Below are 26,447 nucleotides of genomic sequence, written 5' to 3' on the forward strand. Positions count from 1 at the left end.
CCACAGCTACGGGCTGTGTCCAGGTACTCTGTTGTCATGCTTAAGAACAGCCCTTAGTATATTGGCCATATACCACACCTCCTCGGGCCTTATTGCTTATGTATACAACAGGTTGGTCTAATCCTGGATTCTGATTGGTTAAAACCGTATTCCAACTGGTGTCTATTCCACAAGTTACCACCGGCTAAAGATATGACGTTGAAATGCCTATTTACTCTGTTCCATCTCACTGCGCAATCCACTGTCTCATCAGCCCAGCCAGGCAATTTATAAACTTGATCTCCACTATAAAAAGCATCTAGATATTATCTCCGATTTCTTTTAGACTAGCATTTGATTTAACAGCGGAGATTAATATAAACCTTGTGGTCTGTCTGACATTTGAATTTCAATATTGAAACAATGTTGCAATCTCCAGCTGTCCTATAGTAATAAATGTGTTGGGACCAGACAGGCAGGCAGGCAGCTTTTCTCAGCAAGTTGAATTCATGAATCAGCTGGCATCATTTTTATGGATATATATATATATATATATATATATATATATATATATATATATATATTTCTTGATGCCTATTCAGATTCCTTGACTTTTTCCATATTTTGTTATGCTAGCCTTATTTTAAAATGGATATAAAACAATCTGCACACAATACCCCATAATGACAAAGCGAAAACCGGTTTATAGAGATGTTTCTACAACTTGATTGGAGTCCACTTGTGGTAAATTTAATTGATTGGAAATTATTTAGAAAGGCACACACCTGTCTATATAAAGTCCCATAGGTGACAGTGCATGGCAGAGCAAAAACCAAGCCATGAGGTCAAAATAATTGTCCATAGAGCTCCGAGACAGGATTCTCTAACCTTCATTTAACTAGTCAAGTCAGTTCAGAACAAATTCTTATTTACACTGATGGCCTACCCTGGCCAAACCCAGACGACGCTGGGCCAATTGTGCGCCACCCTATGGGACTCCCAATCACTAAAGTTTTTAGTGTCGATTGTGTCGAGGCACAGATCTGGGAAAGGGTACCAAAACATTTCTGCAGCATTGAAGGTACCCAAGAACACAGTGGCCTCCATCATTCTTAAATGGAAAATGTTTGGAACCACCAAGACTCTTCCTAGAGCTAGCCGCCTAGCCAAACTGAGCAATTGGGGGAGAAGGGCCTTGGTCAGGGAGGTGACCAAGAACATGATGATCACTCTGACTGAGCTCCAGAGTTCCTCTGTGGAGATGGGAGAATCTTACAAAAGGACAACAATCTCTGCAGCACTCCACCAATCAGGCCTTTATGGTAGAGTGACCAGACAGAAGCCACTCCTCAGTAAAAGACACATGACAGCCCACTTGGAGTTTGCCAAAAGGCACCAAAAGACTCTCAGACCATGAGAAGCAAGATTCTCTGATCTGATGAAACCAAGATTGAACTCTTTAGCCTGAATGCAAAGCGTCACATCTGGAGGACACCTGGCACCATCCCTACGGTGAAGCATGGTGGTGGTTGCATCAAGCTCTGGGGATGTTTTTCAGCAGCACGGACTGGGAGACTAGTTAAGATCAAGGCAAAGATGAACAGAGCAAAGTACTGAGAGATCCTTGATGATAACCTGCTCCAGAGCGCTCAGGACCTCAGACTGGGGAGCAGGTTCACCTTACAACAGGACAACGACCCTAAGCACACAGCCAAGACAACGCAGGAGTGGCTTCGGGACAAGTCTCCGAATGTTCTTGAGTGGCCCAGCCAGAGCCCGGACTTCAACCCGATCTAAACATCTCTGGAGAGCTGAAAATAGCTGTGCAGCAACGTTAACTTCCAACCTGGCAGAACTTGAGAGGATTTGCAGAGAAGAATGGGAGAAACTCTCCAAATAAAATACAGGTGTGCCGAGCTTGTAGCGTCATACCCAAGAAGACTTGATGCTGTAATCGCTGCCAAAGGTGCTGCAGCAAATTACTGAGTAAAGGGTCTGAATACTAGATTTTATTTTTTTTAATTTTTAAATTAGCAAACATTTCTAAAAAACTGTTATTACTTTGTCATTATGGGGTATTGTGTGTAGATTGATGAGGGGAATTTAGAATAAGGCTGTAACATAACAAATGTGGAAAAGGTCAACGGGTCTGAATACCTTCTGAAAGAACTGTATATCTGAAAGGGGCCATCTGTAGTTGCCATATCAATGTTTGGACTTATAAATATGTACCCATTGATCATTGAAGAATATAACCTATAAATGCCTCATGGTGAACTTAGTTCAATTGTCATACCTCATCAGAACCCAAAATATAGCTAATGTCTGTAAACAAAGTAAATGTAAACAAACACTATATAGCCTCAAAACGTACATTTTAATATCATGGATGATCAGTCTTTGCATCCATAGCTCTCTCTATGAATTTGAGTGGTTACATTTCTTCATCCCGATCCCCTTTAGCTTTTTTACCAAAACCGGCGCAATCGAGAATCGAGAATCCCAAATAAAACAGTATTGGACATGATCCAGAAATTAGGCGGGACTTGCAAAGCGTATAACAGCACAATACATCTGACAGTTTCATGCGCTACAATAGATGCAGCACATAGAGTTGAAGTCGGAAGTTTACAAACACTTAGGTTGAAGTCAATAATACTCGTTTATCAACCACTCCACAAATTTCTTGTTAACAAACTATAGTTTTGGCAAGTGAGTTAGGACATCTACTTTGTGCATGACAAAAGTAATTTTTCCAAAAATGGTTTACAGATGATTTCACTTATAATTCACTGTACCACAATTCCAGTGGGTCAGACGTTTACATACACGAAATTGACTGTGCCTTTAAACAGCTTGGAAAATTCCAGAAAATTATGTCATGGCATTAGAAGCTTCTGATAGGCTAATTAACATAATTTGAGTCAACTGGAGGTGTACCTGTGGATGTATTTCAAGACCTACCTTCAAACTCAGTGCCTCTTTGCTTGACATCATGAGAAAATCAACAGAAATCAGCCAAGACCTCAGAAAAAAAATTGTAGACCTCTACAAGTCTGGTTCATCCTTGGGAGCAATTTCCAAACGCCTGAAGGTACCACATTCATCTGTACAAACAATAGTACGCAAGTATAAATACCATGGGACCACGCAGCCATCATACCGCTCAAGAAGGAGACGCATTCTGTCTCCTAGAGATGAAAGTACTTTGGTGCGAAAAGTGCAAATCAATCCCAGAACAGCAGCAAAGGACCTTGTGAAGATGCTGGAGGAAATGGGTACAAAAGTATCTATATCCACAGTAAAACGAGTCCTATATCGACATAACCTGAAAAGTCCGCTCAGCAAGGGAGAAGCCACTGCTCCAAAACCACCATAAAAAAGCCAGACTACGGTTTGCAACTGCACATTGGGTCAAAGATGGTACTTTTGAGAAATGTCCTCTGGTCTGATGAAACAAAAACCATCATTATGTTTTGAGGAAAAAGGGGATGCTTGCAAGCTGAAGAACACCATCCCAACCGTGAAGCACAGGGGTGGCAGCATCATGTTGTGGGGGTGCTTTGCTGCAGGAGGGACTGGTACACTTCACAAAATAGATGGCATCATGAGCAAGGAAAATTATGTGGATATATTGAAGCAACGTCTCAAGTTAAAGCTTGGTTGCAAATGGGTCTTCCAAATGGACAATGACCCCAAGCATACTTCCAAAGTTGTGGCAAAATGGCATAAGAACAACAAAGTCAAGGTATTGGAGTGGCCATAAGAAAGCCCTGACCTCAATCCTATAGAAAATGTGTGGGCAGAACTGAAAAAAAGTGTGCGTGCAAGGAGGCCTACAAACCTGACTCAGTCACACCAGCTCTGTCAGGAGGAATGGGCCAAAATTCCCCCAATTTATTGTGGGAAGCTTGTGGAAGGCTGCCTAAAACATTTGACCCAAGTTAAACAATTTAAAGACAATGCTACCAAACACTAATTGAGTTTATGTAAACTTCTGACCCACTGGGAAAGTGATGAAAGAAATAAAAGCTGAAATAAATCATTATTCTGATATTTCACATTCTTCCAATAAAGTGGTGATCCTAACTGACCTAAGACAGGACATTTTTATTAGGATTAAATGTCAGGAATTGTGAAAAACTGAGTTTAAATGTATTTGGCTAAGGTGTATGTAAACTTCCATCTTCAACTGTATGGTAAAATGTACAGTGCTTTGTGTCTATAATAAAAATAGTAGTTTCCAATTGTGGTTGAGCACACAAATGCATCTTTACAAACAGCCCAAGTGTTATTTTCTGGTTTAATGTAAATAATTGGATGAGGTTATTTTGACTAACAGAGGTCTTGCAAATGTTATGCAAATGTTGTACTAGTACTTGACTGAGAATATGTTTAGCTAAAGCTCCTTAGGAATGGCATTATTGTAAACTTGCTAATGGCTTTGCAATTTTGTACTCCATTTAGGAGTGTCACTGACAGGACTGTGATTACTCTTTTGGACTTTAATCCCTACACACTCACCCACACACCTTCAATTACAAAATATTCGCCCTGGAAAAAAAGTTTTTCCTTGAGTCCTGGGACACCACGCTGGAAGTGGAAAACACAAAATACTATCTTGCTGTTCTGGAAATCATGGCTGTAAAAGTATCCAGTTGTAAATGTTATATAATGAGGTGTTTTCTCCATCTGAACCATTTATGAAGAACTGTGGCAAAAACAAGACATCACTTATTGTCAAACCAAAACCAAGCAATGAAAGGGCTTCACAGTAACACGTGTTGTATCCAGTAAAAACAACTGCAAAGTACGGAAGTTCCAAACATATACTTTCTGAAAGTATTCACACCCACTGACCTTTTACACATTTTGTCCCACTGAATTTAAAATGGATTCATCTAAGATTTTTTTTGTCACTGGCCTGCACAAAGTGGAATTATGTATTTATTGTTTAAAAAAATATCTATCTATATAAAAATAAAAAGCTGAAATATTTTGAGTCACTCGCTATTCATCCCCTTTGTTATGGCAAGCCTAAATAAGTTCAGGACTAAAATGTTGCCTAGTCACAGAATAAGTTGCATGGACATTGTGTGCAATATTAGTGTTTAACATGATTTCTGATCGACTACTTCATCTCTGTACCCAACACATACAATAATATGTATGGTCCCTCAGTGAATTTCAAACACAGATTCAACCACAAAGAAGGAGGTTTTCCAATGCTCAAAAAAAATTAAAATGAATCACCCATTGATGGGTAAAAATAAATAAAAGCAGACAATAAAAAAATATCCCTTTGAGAATGGTGAACTTATTGATTACACTTTGGAGGGTGTATCAATACACCCAGTCACTACAAAGGTACAGGCGTCCTTCCTAACTCAGTTGCCGGAGAGGAAGGAAACCACTCTGGGGATTTTTCCCGGTTAGGGTACGGTCTTTTGAATGGGATGTTAAATAGGTGTCTTGACTCTGTTGCCACTAAATATCCCATTGTGTCCTAACTAAATTCCCAATCTGGCCCTCATACCACCATGGCCACCTAATCATTCCCAGCTTCCAATTGGTTCATTCACCCCCCTCTCGCCTGTAACAATTCCCCAGGCCGTTAATGTAAATGATGTGTTCTCAGTCAACTTACCTTGTAAAATATGGGATCAAATAAAGCAAGACAGTGAATGTGGACAAGTTACAGTTTTGACATAAATCTATTTCATTTTCAATAAATCTGCACAAATTTCTAAAAACATGTTTTCACTTTGTCATTGTGGGACATTGTGTGTAAACGGGTGAGAAAAAAAGTATATTTAATCCATTTTGAATTCAGGCTGTAATACAACAAAATTGTGGAATAAGTCAAGGGTATGAATACTTTAAGGCACTGTATGTACAGTCGTGGCCAAAAGTTTTGAGAATGACACAAATATTAATTCCCACAAAGTTTGCTGCTTCAGTGTCTTTTTTAGATAAGGTGCTCCATCATGCTGGAAAAGGCATTGTTCATCACCAAACTATTCCTGGATGGCTGGGAGAAGTTGCTCTCGGAGGATGTGTTGGTACCATTCTTTATTCATGGCTGTGTTCTTAGGAATTGTGAGTGAGCCCACTCCCTTGGCTGAGAAGCAACCCCACACATAAATGGTCTCGAGATGCTTTACTGCTGGCATGACACAGGACTGATGGGTGCGCTCACCTTGTCTTCTCCGGACAAGCTTTTTTCCGAATGCCCCAAACAATCGGAAAAAGGATTCATCAGAGAAAATGACTTTACCCTAGTCCTCAGCAGTCCATTCCCTGTACCTTTTGCAGAATATCAGTTTGTCCCTGATGTTTTTCCTGGAGAGAAGTGGCTTCTTTGCTGCCCTTCTTGACACCAGGCCATCCTCCAAAAGTCCTTGCCTCACTGTGCATGCAGATATACTCACACTTGCCTGCTGCCAATCCTGAGCAAGCTCTGCACTTGTGGTGCCCCGATCCCACAGTAGAATCAACTTTAGGAGACAGTTCTGGCACTTGCTGGACTTTCTTGGGCTCCCTGAAGCCTTCTTCACAACCATTGAACCGCTCTCCTTGAAGTTCTTGATGATCCGATAAATGGTTGATTTAGGTGCAATCTTACTGGCAGCAATATCCTTTCCTGTGAAGCCCTTTTTGTGCAAAGCAATGATGATGGCACGTGTTTCCTTGCAGGTAACCTTGGTTGACAGAGGAAGAACAATGATTCCAAGGACCACCCTACTTTTGAAGCTTCCAGTCTGTTATTCGAACTGAATTAGCATGATAGAGTGATCTCCAGCCTTGTCCTCGTCAACCCTCACACCTGTGTTAACGAGAGAATCACTGACATGATGTCAGCTGGTCCTTTTGTGGCAGGGCTGAAATGCAGTGGAATTTTTTTTTTTGGGGGGGGGGTTCAGTTCATTTGCATGGCAATGAGAGACTTTGCAATTAATTGCAATTCATCTGATCACTCTTCATAACATTCTGGAGTATATGCAAATTGCCATCATACAAACTGAGGCAGCAGACTTTGAAAATTAATATTTGTGTCATTCTCAAAACTTTTGGCCACAATTGTACACTGTACTGGCCATCAGTGGTTGACACAGGCAGCGCAATTCTGATATATTATGTATGCTAGTAATACTGTGCATGCTAAAGCTTAAGAAAACAAGTTTTGGGTCATTAGATCTGTAAGCGTTTATTCTGTCGTTACCTACTTGGTCCAAAGGGAGGTCAAGGCCCAGCTATGATGGATCAAACTATAAACCACATGAAAAATGGAATGTATAAATAAAGTAACAAACACCAATACAATACATTTTTTAGCCAGCTGTGACAAAGCAACTCACCTTGCAAGTGGTCAATGGTCAACAATTACAAAGAAAATTGAGTCAATGCTAGACCCAAAGAAATAATTGGGTTTGATTATATATATTTTTTTACAATGATCTGGAGGAAATACCCTGAAAACATTTGGTATTAAAGGTGCTACACAGGATTTAGGGTGAAAAAATGTTAGCATTGTAATTTCAGAAAATGTCCAAAATATACAGTTGAAGTCGGAAGTTTACATACACCTTAGCCAAATACATTTAAACTCAGTTTTTCACCATTCCTGACATTTAATCCTAGTACAAATTCCCTGTTTTAGGTCAGTTAGGATTACCACTTTATTTGAAGAATGTGAAATGTCAGAATAATAGAAGAGAGAATTATTTATTTCAGCTTTTATTTATTTCATCACATTCCCAGTGGGTCAGAAGTTTACATAAACTCAATTATCAATTATTAAACTCATTGCCTTTAAATTGTTTAACTTGGGTCAAATGTTTTGGGCAGCCTTCCACAATAAAGTGAATTTTGGCCCATTCCTCCTGACAGAGCTGGTGTAACTGAGTCAGGTTTGGAGGCGTCCTTGCTCGCACAACATTTTTCAGTTCTGCCCACAAATTTTCTATAGGATTGAGGTCAGGGCTTTGTGATGGCAACTCCAATACCTTGACTTTGTTGTTCTTATGCCATTTTGCAACAACTTTGGAAGTATGCTTGGGGTCATGGTCCATTTGGAAGACCCATTTGCAACCAAGCTTTAACTTCCTGACTGATGTCTTGAGATGTTGCTTCAATATATCCACATAATTTTCCTACCCCATGATGCTCTCTATTTTGTGAAGTGCACCAGTCCCTCTTGTAGCAAAGCACCCCCACAACATGATGCTGCCACCCCCGTGCTTCACGGTTGGGATGGTGTTCTTCGGCTTGCAAGCCTCCCCCTTTTTCCTCGAAACATAACGATGGCCAATATGGCCGAACAGTTCTATTTTTGTTTCATCAGACCAGGACATTTCTCCAAAAAGTACGATCTTTGTCCCCATGTGCAGTTGCAAACCGTTGTCTGGCTCTTTTATGGCGGTTTTGGAGCAGTGGCATTCTTCCTTGCTGAGCGGCCTTTCAAGTATATCAATATAGGTCTCGTTTTTCTGTGGATATAGATACTCTTGTACCTGTTTCCGCCAATATCTTCACAAGGTCCTTTGCTGTTGTTCTAGGATTGATTTGCACTTTTCGCACCAAGTACATTCATCGCTAGGAGACAGGACGGATCTCCCTCCTGAGCGGTATGACGGCTGCGTGGTCCCATGGTGTTTATACTTGCGTACTATTGTTTGTACAGATGACGGTGGTACCTTCAGGCATTTTGGAAATTGCTCCCAAGGATGAACCAGACTTGTGGAGGTCTACAATTATTCTTCTGAGGTATTGGCTGATTTCTTTGGATTTTGCCATGTTGTCAAGCAGAGGCACTGAGTTTGAAGGTAGGCCTTGAAATACATCTACAGGTACACATCCAACTGACTGAAATTATGTCAATTAGCCTATCAGAAGCTTCTAAAGCCATGACATAATTTTCTGGAATTTTCCAAGCTGTTTAAAGGCACAGTCAACTTAGTGTATGTAAACTTCTGACCCACTGGAATTGTGATACAGTGAATTATAAGTGAAATGTCTGTAAACAATTGTTGGAAAACAACTTGTGTCATGCACAAAGTAATGTCCTAACCGACATGCCAAAACTATATTTTATTAATAAGACATTTGTGGAGTGGTTGAAAAACAAGTTTTAATGACTCCAACCTAAGTGTATGTAAACTTCCGACTAACTATCTGCAGTAATAGTGGAATGATAGTGTTTCCCAATATTACTTACTTGCCAGTGTTGTGATTGGCAGTGATATTCGCCTATTGATTTCTCCCACCAGAGCAGTATCTGTTGTCAGAATGGGAAAGCTAATTTGACTTTGGCTGTGTTATCTAGGATGGGTCAATTGGCCAATGTAGAAATCACTTTTCCTAGTTGCAAAAATTCTACTTGGTTCGCTCAATTTCAGTTTGTGAGAAAACAGAATAGTGTTGGGAAGCATTGTACCATCCCAAAATATATTTTTTTAATAGAACTATAGAACTGAAAGAAAAAGAAAAAAAAAAAAAAGGGGGGAAAAAAAATGCTGGAGACTCATATCGTATCTCTATTTGCACATCTATCACTCCAGTGTTTAATTGCTATATTGTAATTACTTTGCCAACATGGCCTATTTATTGCCTTACCTCCCTTATTTGCACACACTGTGTATAGACTTGTATGTTTGTTGATTCCATGTGTAACTGTTGTTGTATGTGTCAAACTGCTTTGCTTTATCTTGGCCAGGTTGCAGTTGTAAATGAGAACTTGTCCTCAACTAGCCTACCTGGTTAAATAAAGGTGAAAAAAATAAAAAAGCACGTTACTAATTCTACAGGGAAATGGGATGAATGGGAGGGGGAGATTTGCTTTGAATGCCTATTGCAGTTGCAATTCACCTGCTTCCATATAGGGGAGAAATTCTAGCTGTAGCACCTTTTAAAATGTTTCTTTCAATCTCCCCAAAATAACACACCCGACTTGTGACAAAACAAATACATTATTATTTTTAAAAAAAATCTTAAATATTTTATCACAAATAGATGCAATGTATCAAAATTTCCACTGTAAACATGTCCTCTGTTGACCCCAAATAACCAGAAAACGTAAGTTTTGTACATTATTATTTACAAATGTTTGGTAAGAGGAATGGCGCATGAAAATAGTTCCCTTCTTCTAACAGGGGGGGTGGGGGTTGAGAGACATGCTAGTCCAGCGCAATGATGTCATTATCATCATCAGCTGAGGGTTGACTCAGGTGTTGGCGCTTAGCTGAGGCCTCGCCTGTCTCAGCATCATGGAGCTTCCTCTTGTGGCCTCCTGACTCCATGCTGACAGCCATAGTGCTGGAGGACGGCGCCTCCTCGTCTGAATCAACTAGCAGAATGTCATTCTGTTCAGCAGGAGCTAAGAGGTGAAAGGAAAGCAAGAGGAAAACAAAGTCAGATTTACCTGTACCCCTTTAGAGTTTACATTCAACTACAGAAGAAACATTGCCTCATTCTCAGCACTATAAACAAATGGTTTAAGGACCGGACTGATTACTTATGACCAGGATTTGAATTATCAGATGTAGTCTAAAATAGTTCATTTCTGTAGACAATGTCAGTTTTGCTCACCTTCGGAAGAGGTGGACGGTTCTGAAGAATCTTTGTTGCCATTGGCAATGTTCTTTCCCTCTTTTTGTGACCTGGTTGGGGCCTTGTCAGGTGCATCACCCACCACCTCAAATTCCACATCCTTCTCCAAGTTTTCACTTTTTCAGCAGAAACACATTTACATTAGGGAAATACAAAGGCGAATACAGCACACAGAGAAATACATCCTTCTCTTACCAGTGAATCACATTAACCAGGAGTGTGTAATCCTGCAGAAAGTCATCCACTTGCAGACGGCTGCCATTTCGAATCGCAAAGTCAGACAGGAACTTGCAGTTGTTTGCTATGAGAAGAGAATGGTGCATGAAAATATTTGTATACTGATGATAATAAGAGAGTATACTGTTTAGGGGTGGGCACAGTTAATCAAATATCCCAACAGACGTTAGTATCGGATTATTTGCAAGAGTATTCATGTTGGTGATCGTGTGCCCACTGTTTTTAGCTGATAGAAGAAGTGCAACCCGGTGTGGTCTGCTGCAATAACCCTCTACAAGGTGTGGAAAACTTTCCACAGGGATGCTGGCATGTTGACTCCCAATACTTCCCACAGTTGTCAAGTTGGCTGGATGTCCTTTGGGTGGTTGACCATTCTTGATACACACGGGAAACTATTGAGCTTGAAAAACCCAGCAGTGTTGCATTTCTTGAAACAAACCAGTGCGCCAGCCTTGCACCTACTACCATACCCTGTTCAAAAGGAACTTAAATATTTTGTCTTGCCCATTCACCCTCTGAATGGCACACATACACAATCCATGTCTCAATTGTTTCAAGGCTTAAAAACTATTTAACCTGTCTCCTTGTTGTTCAGTCTGTTTAGGCTCTAAAGATCATATCACTCACCTATTTTAAGACACATATAGGCTGTGAAAACTGGTAAGAATCGGTTCTTGATTGTGTTAATGCTTTAAGGGAGTAGAGCTAAGAATCTCCTCTCATGTAAGCTTGCCTCCCTCTTGGAGGAGTAAGCAGTTCAGAGAGTGCCTCAATTAGCCTTGCTAGCTAGATACTTTGTCGATTTGACATAGTGTCAAGAAAAAGTATGTGAACGCTTTGGAATTATCTGGATTTCTGCATAAATTGGTAACAAAATTTGATCTGATCTTCATCAAAATGACAGACAAACAGTCTGCTTAAACTAAATCACACAAATCATTATATTTTTCTAATCTATACTGAATAGTATATTTAAACATTCACATTGTAGGTTGGAAAAAAGTATGTGAACCTTAGGCTAATAACTTCTCTAAAAGCTAATTGGAATCAGGAGTCAGCTAACCTGGAGTACAATCATTGAGACCAGATTGGAGATATTGGTTAGAGCTGCCTTGCCCTATAAAAACTCACAAAATTATGAGTTTGCTATTCACATGAAGCATTGCATGATGTGAACCATGCCTTGAACAAAAGAGATCTCAGAAGATTCAAGATTAAGAATCGCTGACTTGCATAAAGCTGGAAAGGGTTACAAAAGTATCTCTAAAAGCCTTGATGTTCATCAGTCCACAGTAACACAAATTGTCTAAAGTTGAGTTGTTTGGCAGGAACACATAACACTGTGGAAGAAAAAAGGCACAGCACACCAACATCCCAACTGTAAAGTATGGTGGAGGGAGCATCATGGTTTGGTGCTGCTTTGCTGCCTCAGGGCCTGGACACCTTGCTATCGTTGACAGAAATGAATTCCCAAGTTTATCAAGACATATCGCAGGAGAATATGGAAGGCTATCTGTCCACCAATTGAAGCTAAACAGAAGTTGGGTGATGTAACAGGATAACAACCCAAACACAGAAGTAAATCAACAACAGAATGGCTTCAACAGAAGAAAATACACCTTCTGGAGTGGCCCAGAGTCCTGACCTCAACCCGATTGAGATGCTGTGGCATGACCTCAAGAGAGCGCTTCACACCAGACATCCCAAGAATTTTGCTGAACTGAAACGGTTTTGTAAAGAGGACTGGTCAAAAATTCCTCCTGACCCGTTGTGCAGGTCTGAGCCACAACTACAGAGAACATTTGCTTGAGGATATTGCTGCCAAAGTAGGGTCAACCAGTTATTAAAACCAAGGGTTCACATACTTTCCCCACCCTGAGCTGTGAATGTTTACACAGTGTGTTCAATAAAGACATGAAAACGTATAGTGTTAGTTTAAGCAGACTGCGTTTGTCTATTGTTGTGACTTAGATAAAGATCAGATCATATTTTATGACCAATTTATGCAAAAGTCCAGGTAATTCCAAAGGGTTCACATACTTTTTCTTGCCACTGTAGGTAAAACAGGCACTACCAGATGGTATGGTATGATAACCTATAGCAGCAAGTTTGTCAAACTAGCATGACTATGGCTACTTTCACTCTCTGTCTATCCATCCCATCTCTCACATATACCGGCCCCTGCCCTTCCTCCACTCTGCTGCAGCTCTCCCGAGTCACGCAGCAAACAAAAGCTGTTTTACAAAAAACTATCCGAAAGAATGTCATGATATTATTCGAACAGTACAAATATTTCAAATGCAAACCCTTAACTGTTGAGTGCAATATGCAGTCCTCTACTGGTCTCCTTTGGGACAGTCTGATAATATTCTGTGATTGTCTCATACCTTCTGTTTCACCCTCCTCAGAGGAGATAAGGATTGTCCCTTTCCCATCCTCGATCTGCACATCTGGCGCCACCATCCCAAACTTCTCCTTTAATATCTAACAAAGAAACAAGTCTTTAGCTGAACACATGGTTATGGGGTGGCAGGTAGCCTAGTGGTTAGCGTGTTGGACTAGTAACCGAAAGGTCGCAAGTCGACAAGGTAAAAATATGTTGTTCTACCCCTGAACAAGGCAGTTAACCCACTGTTCTTAGGCCGTCATTGAAAATAAGAATTTGTTCTTAACCGACTTGCCTAGTTAAATAACAGTATTAAAAAAAGGTTAAATATATATATGCTGATCACATTTCACTCTGTCATGTTTGCAACAACGAAACAAGATTTGTTTTGTTTAGATTTTACATGCAACCCACTAGTCAATATCTACATGGCTTTATCTCTTCCTCCCTGGTCAAAAATGTCTATCAGTCTGTGCATTTATCTGGCTTTATCAGTATGATTGTAAGCATGGTTACATGAAAAAGGAGCCAGAAAGCCATGCATTACCTTGTCTTGTAGGGCCAGCACAAGAGTTTTGTGCACATTCAGTTTGACTGTGACTTCTGGCTTGATGGCGCACACATAACAGTTGGCACTGGGTGGGTCCAAAGCACACGGAACCAGCAACTTTTTCCTGGGGTTGGGCTGCTTGTTCAGGAAGATCTAGGAAGACAATACAGGAATGGACATTGGAATAGGTTTCAGATCACACTAGCTATACACTAAAACAGCACTAAGTTGCCATTAAATTATTCACAACCACAGGGTATCTGCAGGTTCAATGACGCTACATTTTTAATGGCACTTGGAATGCAAATTAATACCAACTTGATGTCTGCACGCACCACACACACGCCAATATTCCTCTCCAGAAATGAGCCCATATTGGCAAAAAGTAGTATTTTTTTGGGCTGACTTTCATCAGAAGGCTATAGCTTATATTATCAGGCAGGTGTGCCATTTTAGGCTTACTGATATAGCATAGTGGTTAGGTTATAGATGGGTAAAGCATAGTCATGCATTTGTTTAGGTTACCCCGATGGGCTAATCATTTTTATAACCTTTATTTAACTAGGCAAGTCAGTTAAGAACAAATTCTTATTTACAATGACAGCCTACCCTGGCCAAACCCTAACGACACTGGGTCAATTGTGTGCCGCCCTATGCGACTCCCAATCACAGCTGGTTGTGATAGAGCAGGGAATCGAACTAGGGTCTGTAGTGACACCTCTAGCACTGAGATGCAGTGTCTTAGACCACTGCGCCACTCGGGAGCCCTTTCATTAGCTAGATCACAAACTAAGTGTTCAGAATTTTGGGTTCAACACCAAAACCAGCCTAGTAAATAAAATTAAATTTTATTTGTCACATACACATGGTTAGCAGATGTTAATGCGAGTGTAGCGAAATGCTTGCGCTTCTAGTTCCGACAATGCAGTAATAACCAACGAGTAACCTAGCTAACAATTCCAAAACTACTACCTTATACACACACAAGTGTAAAGGGATAAAGAATATGTACATAAAGATATATGAATGAGTGATGGTACAGAGCAGCATAGGCAAGATGCAGTAGATGGAATCGAGTACAGTATATACATATGAGATGAGTATGTAAACAAAGTGGCATAGTTTAAAGTGGCTAGTGATACATGTATTACATAAAGATTCAGTAGATGATAGAGTACAGTATATATGTATACATATGAGATAAATAATGTAGGGTATGTAAACATTATATTAAGTAGCATTGTTTAAAGTGGCTAGTGATATATTTTACATCAATTCCCATCAATTCCCATTATTAAAGTGGCTGGAGTTGAGTCAGTGTGTTGGCAGCAGCCACTCAATGTTAGTGGTGGCTGTTAAACAGCTTCTATCTCAAGGCCATCAGACTGTTATTCAGTCTCTCGGTCCCAGCTTTGATGCACCTGTACTGACCTCGCCTTCTGGATGATAGCGAGGTGAACAGGCAGTGGCTCGGGTGGTTGTTGTCCTTGATGATCTTTATGGCCTTCCTGTGACATCGGGTGGTGTAGGTGTCCTGGAGGGCAGGTAGTTTGCCCCCGGTGATGCGTTGTGCAGACCTCACTACCCTCTGGAGAGCCTTACGGTTGTGGGCGGAGCAGTTGCCGTACCAGGCGGTGATACAGCCCGCCAGGATGCTCTCGATTGTGCATCTGTAGAAGTTTGTGAGTGCTTTTGGTGACAAGCCAAATTTCTTCAGCCTCCTGAGGTTGAAGAGGCGCTGCTGCGCCTTTTTCACGATGCTGTCTGTGTGAGTGGACCAATTCAGTTTCTCTGTGATGTGTACGCCGAGGAACTTAAACCTTACTACCCTCTCCACTACCGTTCCATCGATGTGGATAGGGGGGTCTGCTGTTTCCTGAAGTCCACAATCATCTCCTTAGTTTTGTTGACGTCGAGTGTGAAGTTATTTTCCTGACACCACACTCCGAGGGCCCTCACCTCCTCCCTGTAGGCCGTCTCGTCGTTGTTGGTAATCAAGCATACCACTATTGTGTCGTCCGCAAACTTGATGATTGAGTTGGAGGCGTGCGTGGCCACGCAGTCGTGGGTGAACAGGGAGTACAGGGGAGGGCTCAGAACGCACCCTTGTGGGGCCCCAGTGTTGAGGATCAGCGGGGTGGAGATGTTACCTACCCTCACCACCTGGGGGCGGCCCGTCAGGAAGTCCAGTACCCAGTTGCACAGGGCGGGGTCGAGACCCAGGGTCTCGAGCTTGATGACGAGTTTGGAGGGTACTATGGTGTTAAATGCTGAGCTGTAGTTGATGAATAGCATTCTCACATAGGTATTCCTCTTGTCCAGATGGGTTAGGGCAGTGTGCAGTGTGGTTGAGATTGCGTCGTCTGTGGACCTATTTGGGCGGTAAGCAAATTGGAGTGGGTCTAGGGTGTCAGGTAAGGTGGAGGTGATATGGTCCTCGACTAGTCTCTCAAAGCACTTCATGATGACGGAAGTGAGTGCTACGGGGCGGTAGTCGTTTAGCTCACTTACCTTAGCTTTCTTGGGAACAGGAGCAATGGTGGCCCTCTTGAAGCATGTGGGAACAGCAGACTGGGATAAGGATTGATTGAATATGTCCGTAAACACACCAGCCAGCAGGTCTGCGCATGCTCTGAGGGCGCGGCTGGGGATGCCGTCTGGGCCTGCAGCCTTGCGAGGGTTAACACGTTTAAATGTTTTACTCACCTCAGCTGCAGTGAAGGAGAGTCCGCATGTTTTGGTTGCGGGCCGTGTCAGTGGTACTGTATTGTCCTCAAAGCGGGCAAAAAAAGTTTAGTCTGCCTGGGAGCAAGGCATCCTGGTCCGTGACTGGGACGGTTTTCTTTTTGTAATCCGTGATTGACTGTAGACCCTGCCACATACCTCGTGTCTGAGCCGTTGAATTGCGATTCTACTTTGTCTCTATACTGACGCTTAACTTGTTTGATTGCCTTGGAGGGAATAGTTACACGGTTTGTATTCGGTCATGTTTCCGGTCACCTTGCCCTGATTAAAAGCAGTGGTTCGCACTTTCAGTTTCACGCAAATGCTGCCATCAATCCACGGTTTCTGGTTTGGGAATGTTTTAATCGTTGCTATGGGAACGACCTTCCCACGATCTTCAACGCACGTTCTAATGAACTCGCTCACCGAATCAGCGTATTCGTCAATGTTGTTGTTTGACGCAATACGAAACATATCCCAGTCCACGTGATGGAAGCAGTCTTGGAGTGTGGAATCATCTTGGTCGGACCAGCGTTGAACAGACCTCAGCGTGGGAGCTTCTTGTTTTAGCTTCTGTCTGTAGGCAGGGAGCAACAAAATGGTATCGTGGTCAGCTTTTCCGAAAGGAGGGTGGGGGAGGGCCTTATATGCATCGCGGAAGTTAGAATAGCAATGATCCAAGGTTTTACCAGCCCTGGTTGCGCAATCGATATGCTGATACAATTTAGGGAGTCTTGTTTTCAGATTAGCCTTGTTAAAATCCCCAGCTACAATGAATGCAGCCTCAGGATGTGTGGATTCCAGTTTGCAAAGTCAAAAAGTTCATTCAGAGCCAGTATAAGTATAGTATAATGACACTCAATATCATAATGATACCACTGAAAAAAATGCCTTAAAGTCAAATATACAGCACTGTTACTCTCCATCTGGAGAGCTAGGCCACATAGGAGTCAGATTAACAACGTCCCGTTGAGCAGTGTGCTAGAGTAGAGCTGGACCAAAAGTCTACACACTCAATAGCTCGCTCTGAGGTATTATGCTATAACATTAGCCTACAACCAAAAAGTCTAATAAATTCCTTAATTCCGTGAAACGGGTATAAAATGCCAATACTTTGAAGCAAAGTAACTAAGCAGGAGAGCTCTAGACTTACTTTTTCCCGGTACCAAGTAAGACCTGGCAAAAGTTAGATATTTCAACTAACATGTTCAGGGAACGCATTATGGATATTTTTATGTGCAGCATGTCAAAGCAGGATCCAGAATAATCACATTTATTTGTGGCTCTTTAGAGAGATTAACTTGCCGGCATTGTTTGTGCACATTGGCATAGGCCATGCCTATATGCTACATAACTCAAATCAAAAGTTATGGTCACATGCGCCAAATACAACAGGTGTAGAATTTACAGTGAAATGCTTGCTTACGATCTCTTTCAAACAATGCAGTTAAATTATAAAAATAGTAACAAGACGAATGATCAATGCCAAGCGTCGGCTGGATTGGTGTAAAGTTCACCGCCATTGGACTCTGGAGCAGTGGAAACGCATCCTCTGGGAGTGGTGGATCACACTCGGCCATCCGGCAGTCCAACAGACAATTCTGTGTTTGGTGGATGTCAGGAGAACGGCACCTGCCCGAATGCATATTGCCAACTGTAAAGTTTGGTGGAGGAGGAATAATGGTCTGGGGCTGTTTCGGGCTAGGCCCCTTAGTTCCAGCGAAGGGAAATCTTAACGCTACTGCATTCAATTACATTCTAGACAATTCTGTGATTCCAACTTTGTGGCAACACTTTGGGGAAGGCCCTATCCTGTTTCATGAAATTGCCCGTGCACAAAGCGAGGTTCATACAGAAATGGTTTGGCGAGATCGGTGTGGAAGAAGTTGACTGGCCTGCTGCGCCCTTGACTTTAGGGGCCCAGTTACACTGCAACCATCACAGCTACTATTACAGGGAATGATACAAAATGACAGGCAGGTAAGAGGGCTACAACAAAACCGTTCCGTCACCAAATGTATTTTGAAATAAATGCTGTGTTGTGTACTTAAAATTATATGAGTTTTGAAAATAGTTCCCCATTCCTACTGTCAAACTTCCCCTGGGGTGTATTCATTAGTTGCACACCATAGCAAAACGTTTAGCAACGGAAGCGGTTAGATCCAAATGGAAAATGGTATGCAACGAAAACAAGAGTTTGTATTGGACAAGTTCAGGTTCGTCCTGTTTGGTTCCTAGTTAATATGACAAAAAGTTTGAAGGCTTAGAACCACCCTTAGCAGAAAGGATCACTCCTGATTTCTCACCGTGTGACACTGCTCCACATCTCCTGAAATAATCTTCAGTGCCTCTAGCACTATGAGGCCAGCAATGACTGCATTGGTCGTGGCAATCGCCGGGATGATGTTCCCTGCCATGGCTGCAAGGAACAATTTACAACACGCCAAAACAGCTTACTAGGAAACAGACCTTGCTAAATTTTTATCAAAAGTAAAATCACTTATTTATAATACATCAAAATAACATGCATTTGTAAAAAATAATAATAAAAAAAATTAGACAGCTTTAACTCAAAATACCCACACTTGATGTCAAAACGGCTCTTCATATTCATGCTGAAAATATACATGCGCAGGTTGGCGGCTGCTGTCACAAAGTCCATCGCTGGAGGGTCATCCTAGCAACAAGAGGAAGACAATCAAATGGACTGCCAAAGAACTTGCAATGCAACTTTAAGCTTAAACTATGAGCGCATCATCTTCACCGTTCTGTTGTACCTTGATAATATATTGTGTTCCAGTTTAGACCCTGCACAGTTACCCATCCCCTGTGTGTCCTCACCTTGTCCCACACAAGCTCTGCTCCATCCCCTTTGTCAACCAGCATGAAGTGCAGGGTTTCCACGCTGCGGGAGAAGAGCTGGCAGTAGCCTGCCACACCCAACACCTGCTGGTCCTTCAATCCCGTCCCAGTCACCCCCTGGGGACACGCTATCACACAACCAGAGAGAATCAAACCTAAACCTCAAAGCTTCTATAACAAGACCAGAAAATTAATCAGAAAATATTCAAATTCAATTTGTATTAGAAGATTTTCTAATTAAATTTCTTTGAAAAAAAAAAAAAAAAAAAATTCAAATTGGAGCAATATAATATAGGATGCTAATATCTTACTAAGTTTCTGATGCTCAAGCCAATCCAGAGGCAGTGGGGCTTTCCTCTTCTTCCACAGCTTGTCCATGGTCAGGAGGTACTGGATGTCATCTTTAAAAAGCTGGAGGACCACACAAATATAGTCCTGGACTAGTAGCTATTTCTATACATTTTAATACCCATAGCTTAGGGTAATAAGCTGCTTGACAACAAGACATGTGACCACATTCAAGCAGTCCTCTAGTAAATGCTTGCTCACCATTAAGCCTACAGTACCTTATTGAAGAGTTTGACTGGGTCGTAGCCAGTGGAACGTGCCCAGTCCTTAGTGGACACACGTTTGATGTCTCCATCCTGGTCAGATGCTGTGGCTCGGGCTTCAGTGTCTGCAGGGTTCCCTGGGAATAGGCAACAAATATCCAATGGCATATATTATTATCCCAATGAAGCCCAGAGTACACACGACTTAGTCTCATGGAGTTTGTTATACTCACATGAAAGCTCTGGGTCAGCTGTGTCAGGGGACACCTCTTGATCTGCATCTTCCTCTCCAAAAAGCTGGCTGAGGTGGAGATAGAACTGGATTGTCAATACCATGGACGACAGCTCAACCAACCTGATCGCAATAACAGATCTACGCCAGGAATCCCATCATTGGGTAAAATGAAAAATCATCTACTTCGCAATTGTTTACTACGAGAGAGAAACAAGCACTTTTACTAGACTTACTTGAAAAGGTACTTGGCCCACACAATGCAATGTATGGGCTCAGATGGGGTGTTGCGAATGGTGCAGCCAGGGAATGTTTTCTGTGTGGGTTTGGGCTGGCACTCATAGCACTCAGTAAGACCCTGTAGTGTGTAAAAACAAGAAGAGGGAGGTGGTTGTTATGTGTTACATTGGTGCTCAACATTAACAATTGGATGAATGGTACTCACAGGTTGTAGTTGACAACTACACACGTGATTCACAATCAAATTGTTTCTTACCTTCTTAATAACGGTCACCTGCCCAAGGTAGCCAGCTGTGCCACTCTCAATAAGGGGAATGTCAGCTGCAAGACACATCCTGTTCACATGGTTACGAGCCACTGCAAGGAAGAAAAGATTCAGCTGGCAGCAATGTTCCACAAAATGTTTTTAAAAACATGTTTAATGCTCTTGTAGGAAGCAATCACTCCCCTATTGCTGACTACAAATTATCTATAACTGGACTAATAACTCACTAGCAAAAAATGAACAAAATGTGCACACGTGGCTACATGCAGCTCTTGCTTTGACCTCAAAACAAGCGCATCTACTCAGGACCGCTCATGCTGTCAACATAGTTCAGTTCAAAGTAAATGCCCCAGATCCATATATCGCATTGATCTATTTGCATATAGGCCTACTGCAGCTCTGATTGGTTATGCCGCACCGGTCTGTGTAGAGTACGGTCTGAGTAGTGCGTATCAATTCAATAGAATCCTACTCCGATGCGTTCTGCATACAACAAAATCTCTTGGATACTTAGTCTTGCATAGTTTGTTTTGTTTCAGTATGTCGCATTGAAAGGGGCTAATATTGCACTGAGTCAATCACAATTGCCAGAGTAATGGGAAACGTTGAGTGTTAACAGGGAAAACTCTAGAAAGTTGTGTGAAGTTCAATCTCGTGCTTCTCTCCATGGGCTTATATTTCTTCTGTGTGGCAGTCCACGGGAGCTGAACGGCAGTCTCGGGCTACTGCACGCAGCTTAGAGGGAACATTGGCTGGCGGTAAGACAAGGACCATAATAATTGGGAAAAGATACCAAATATACTCTACAAACAGACAAATTGACTAGGGATCGGTATTGAGGGTTTCATTAGGAAGGCATTGAGATTCCACTATACCTCGATTGTCCAAGGCATTCATTACAAGCATGAAGTTCCTGAAGAATTCCACATTGTAATCTGGACTGGGAAGTACAAACAGACCAAGGACATCTCAGTTTTCCCATCGGCAACTCATGGTGACAAACACACACAATATAATATCATATGCACAATGAACAATCATGCACATAACTACAGTAGCTAGTTGACTTACTTCATGATGCTGTCATGATAGGCCGTGATATTGGCAGTAGGACAGAATTGCAGCACACTCTCTTTGGCCACCTGCAAGACAGCCACAAGTTCATTTATAGCAGGAGTTGGCAACAGGCAGCCCCCAAGAGTTTTTAGTAACAAAATAAAAAATAGATAATAGATAAAAATAAACGTAGCTTTGGGTCAAAAAGCCTAGAAATCACCAGTTGTTCAGCTTAAAACTATTTTGATTTAGGAAATCTGCTCCCAAGTATTCCCACAAATAAAAAGAGGTGATTGTGTCTCAATGTAATCAAGGAATGAAATGTTCAAATACAATCTATTTGGGGCCTTAAATTGTGGTAATTTGCAATGTGCAAATTGTTATATTTATGTTCCGGCATCGTGACTATCGGCTCTGGGGGGATTTTTTTTAATTTATTTTTTATTTTTTTAAATCAGCCTGCGGTTGAATCTAGTTGCCTACCCCTGACATAGTATTTTGGTTGTATAGCTACATAGCCTACAGCAAAAGTGAGAATGGACCAAAAGGATCAAGCAGTGATGCATGTTTGTGAAAAGAAACATTGGGTCCCCTACCTGAGCCTTGGACTTTCCCACATGTTTCTTCTGGAACAGGAACTGTCTGTTCAGGTTGCTCACATCAATAATGTCCAGATCAATCTATAAGGAACACAGATACAGCCAATTAAAATCCAAATCCAAGTTAACAAGACAATTACTAATAGCTGCAACAACAAAAAAAATTTACATTTTGTCAGGTTCACTAAAAGTGTGAATGTATGAAAGAATTTGCTACAAGCAGCAATGTATCTAGCTACCTAACAGAAATGCACATTATAAAACACCTGAGGGGTAGAGTACAAAGCAAGATCAATGACTGACCAACCCTGCAGCTAAGCTTATTTACACTGAGCTACACATTTTGGAATGGCAGTGTAGGCCAACCAGCTCATTTGTTGTTCAACGCGACATGACATTCCATAATGGCCGTTGTGGCTACTGCCAGCTAGTATGAGGACGAAAAGGGCAGTTTTCCAGGAAAAAGCAACAGTATCTCAATCTTCGATGGAGCAGTGTCGATAAAGATAACATTTGGAGTGCAGTGGTATAATCCATCCCTGCATTGAGGTACATTTTCAGACCCATATCTCGCACCGGCTCTAAAGGTGCATTCGTAAATACTCTCTGACGCTCTACTCAGACATCAGAGCGCTCTCTTCTGAGAGGGTTGATCTGGGTGTTCTGGCCTCACAACTAGTCAAGCACCCAAGCTAACTGTCTCAAGTTAGCTAGACAACTGCTTCCAGGCACAATTAAGAGAACACTTCACTCTGACCATTTTTACAGAGGAAGAAAATTACAAAATTGTCAGACTCCAGTCACCCAAATCGTAGACTGTTCTCTCTGCTACTGCACGGAAAACTGTACTGGAGCGCCAAGTCTCGGTCCAAAAGGCTCCTTAACAGCTTCTACTCCAAAGCTATAAGACTGCTGAAGAATTAATCAAAAGGCTGTTTTTACACTGCTGCTACTCACTGCTGATTATCTATGCGTAGTAACTTTACCCCTACCTAAATGTGCAAATTAACTCAAATAACCTGTACTCCCGCACCTAGACTCGGTATGGGTACCCCCTGCATATAGCCTTGTTATTTTTTATGTCATTTTATTGTGTTGCTTTTTGTTTTAATTTTTTAAAACTTTATTTAAATATGTTCTTAACTCTATTTCTTGAACTACATTGTTGGTTAAGTGCTTGTAAGTAAGCGTTTCACGCTACATCTGTTGTATTCAGGACGTTAAAAATACATTTTGATTTGCCCTAGCAGAGCTGGTTAGGCTGTTTTCATGTTATCTAGGTCGTTAGTGATTAACTGTGCTGTTGAAAACAATTTCATTTAACATTGTTGCTGACGTTTATTGTCACCGGTCATATTCAACGGATGTTTTGTGTTGATAAATTAATCAGTTATTCTGCGCTCTGGCACACTCAGCCAAAACACCCAGATCAAACCTACTCCGAGGCCAGAGTCCAGTGTGCGCTCTGAACGCTAAGAGAGCGTAACGCTCGGAATTTACAAACGCCCCAAGGGCACTATGCCACTCCAGTTTGCATTTAGGAACGCCCCGAGGGCACTCTGCCACTCCAGACTGAATTTAGGAACGCCCCGAGGGCACTCTGCCACTCCAGACTGAATTTAGGAACGCCCCGAGGGCACTCTGCCACTCCAGACTGAATTTAGGAACGCCCCGAGGGCACTCTGCCACTCCAGACTGAATTTAGGTACGGGCGACATGGGTGGCATTTTACCGGGGCGGAACCGGGCACCGAGGGGGGTTTGCCCCAGGGCGCCATATTGAAACAAATAGCCAAACCGAAAACAGCAGACAAAAATGCTTTCTTCTAAGAACAGTGAAATTTAGGCTAAACTGACAACGGATTGAAGAGCAGAAATCTCAATTTGCAAGCAAATCGCAGCAATGAAGAACACGAAGGGGAGATTTTCGGCACAACACCGTGAAAGATGGGACTCCTTAGTTTTGTCTAACGTTACAGACCACAGCGTCAGAACATGGCGCGCAATTTACAATTAAGATGAAGTGACAACTGTTAACTAGGTAGTTATGTGCATTCATGACTATATCTAAAGAAAACGTCACCACTTAAATATAGACATGTTCGAATATAATTATTTTCAGATTAGCTAAATTTAGCTAGCTAGGCCTTTTATATCACCCCGGCAAGTGTCCGCCCCCTGCACGACTTACCACTTCTATATTTTTGAAACCGGTGAGAACAACATTTTTCAAGAGCTCACAGCCAATTCCTCCAGCTCCGACCACCAGCACCCGGCAAGTGGATAAGGAGTCAGCGAGCTCTTTTCGGAGAGACCCCACTAGTTGTAACGTTACCATTGTTGACCACTTTAAGATAGAAACTGTAGAGGACGAGATAGTAGCTTCTTCTTTTGTGGATTTTATATGGCGGTTGGCAACCAACTTTAGGGTACATTACCGCCACCAACTGGACAGGAGTGTGGACCAGAGACAGTGAAGGTCTAAATCCTATCCAATATCGGCCTGAGGAGCTCCCTGCCCCCACCTTTTCCTGGATTTTATACAGGTGTCTTCCCTTACTCTCCCTATTCCACAACTCTTGCCACTTATTTTTAAGCAGTGTTCTTATTAATCCATTGGCTTCTGCTTTACTGATTGACAATTCCATCTCAACATTAGGATGTTTAAGAGCCTGCTTAGCAATAATATCCACTTTTCTCCCACATGAGCTGGTACACAGAGGAACATCACAAATACCCCCATCTGTTTCAAATTAAATTGTATTTGTCACATGCTCCAAATACAACAGGTGTATTAAACCTTACTGTGAAATGCTTACTTACTCCACCCTATTCAAACACTGCAAAACCTCAAACAATACATCCTGTCTGCTTTGAGACACACTTGAATTTACACTCATCAGTGTAGCACAGGAGTCAGAGCAGATGACTACCCTGTCTGGCCTCACCTCCTCCACCCACTCTGCAGCCAACATTACGGCCAACAACTCCATTGTGTAAACAGATAAATTATTTGTTGCTCTTTTTGTCACTGCCACCTTAAACTCAGGAACACTAAAAGCTGCTCCTGTCCTCCCTGTTTTAGGGTCCCTAGATTCATCTGTGAATATATTCAAGAAAGTATTTTGTTCTTAAATGTTCACTTACAACTGAATCTACTCCTTCCTCAACATCTCTTACCCTCTCAAGCAACCCTAGATATATCACATGGTTGAGGGAAAAACCAAGGTGGGATAGCAGAAAGAACCACAGAGGGGCTAAACTCCCTCCAAAACCACCCCATCTCTCTCACCATCCGCTATCCACCCAAAGCTTGTATTCAGATTTTGTTCATGTTCCCAGCACTCAAGGAGCACCTTTTTTGTAGGATGTGTAACCTTATTTCCTTGTAGATTTACCCAATGTCATGGCTAGCTGTTGTCTTTTTATATTTAACGGCATCTCTACCTGCATTGCTGCCACCGGAGGCCCTTAGTGCTCCACAACATATTCTTAGGGCTTGGGCCTGAAAACATCTAGCTTTTTTAAAGATGTCTGAGCTGCTGATACATATGCTATACTTCCATAATCCATTGATGACCTTAATACCGCTATGTATATCATTTTCAATGCCATTCTATCTGTCCCCCACTCCATTCCTGACAAGCAACGCATCACATTCAATATTTTCTTTCCTTTGACAACTACTCTGTTAATATGCTCCACCCATGTCATTCATGTCAAACCAGACCCCCAGGAACATAAACCCTTGAGAGTAGCAGTGACCAAAGATTATGGCTATACTGACAAGGTACATGTCTCTCAACCCTAACAATGGGAGTCGTTGTCCATAAAGCGGCCCGGCTGGCTGAATAGCTCCCGCCTATCCTTTCTTTGGATTGGTGGATACATTTTATTATTCAAATTATGTTTTGAATATTCGATAAGGGTTGTTGACGTCAACCACCTGTATTCAATGGAAAGAGATGCTATGCTACTAGCATCATGTCATGAATATGCATAGCCATCTCAAAATATAGTGTTATTTTCTCAAAGTTACCGGGATGTCACGTGTCCTACTTATATCAGTACACCCGTAACAACTTAAACATTACGAAACTTCTATTCGATCAAATAAATCTCACATAGCAAATAAGTCATACATTTTTCTTGTAGACTG

The 26,447-nt window shown here is 41.8% G+C and overlaps 1 protein-coding gene and 1 pseudogene across 2 annotated transcripts; both read right to left on the reverse strand.

The window, feature by feature from the left end:
* Positions 1 to 26,447, reverse strand: part of LOC139377763 (uncharacterized) — an 84,675-nt pseudogene that overhangs the window by 29,861 nt on the left and 28,367 nt on the right.
* On the reverse strand, positions 7,167 to 24,677 carry LOC139370651 (SUMO-activating enzyme subunit 2-like). Of its 2 annotated transcripts, XR_011627159.1 has the most exons (18): positions 24,480 to 24,677; positions 22,287 to 22,370; positions 21,706 to 21,776; positions 21,510 to 21,574; positions 20,626 to 20,726; positions 20,366 to 20,487; positions 20,131 to 20,198; positions 19,913 to 20,034; positions 19,658 to 19,757; positions 19,326 to 19,474; positions 19,068 to 19,161; positions 18,791 to 18,903; positions 13,758 to 13,913; positions 13,212 to 13,308; positions 10,783 to 10,888; positions 10,567 to 10,703; positions 9,735 to 10,354; positions 9,055 to 9,671 (listed from the first exon to the last, which is right to left on the reverse strand). XR_011627159.1 is itself a non-coding variant. In XM_071110254.1 (17 exons), the coding sequence occupies exons 1-17, from the start codon at positions 24,624 to 24,626 to the stop codon at positions 10,155 to 10,157; spliced, it is 1,932 nt and encodes a 643-aa protein (XP_070966355.1). In that variant the 5' UTR covers positions 24,627 to 24,677; the 3' UTR covers positions 7,167 to 10,154. The 2 variants fall into 2 exon arrangements, 1 of the variants encoding a protein (XP_070966355.1); XM_071110254.1 differs by having other exon boundaries at positions 7,167 to 10,354.

Source organism: Oncorhynchus clarkii, chromosome 2 (genome assembly GCF_045791955.1).
Source record: "Oncorhynchus clarkii lewisi isolate Uvic-CL-2024 chromosome 2, UVic_Ocla_1.0, whole genome shotgun sequence".
Classification (NCBI taxonomy): Eukaryota; Metazoa; Chordata; class Actinopteri; order Salmoniformes; family Salmonidae; genus Oncorhynchus; species Oncorhynchus clarkii.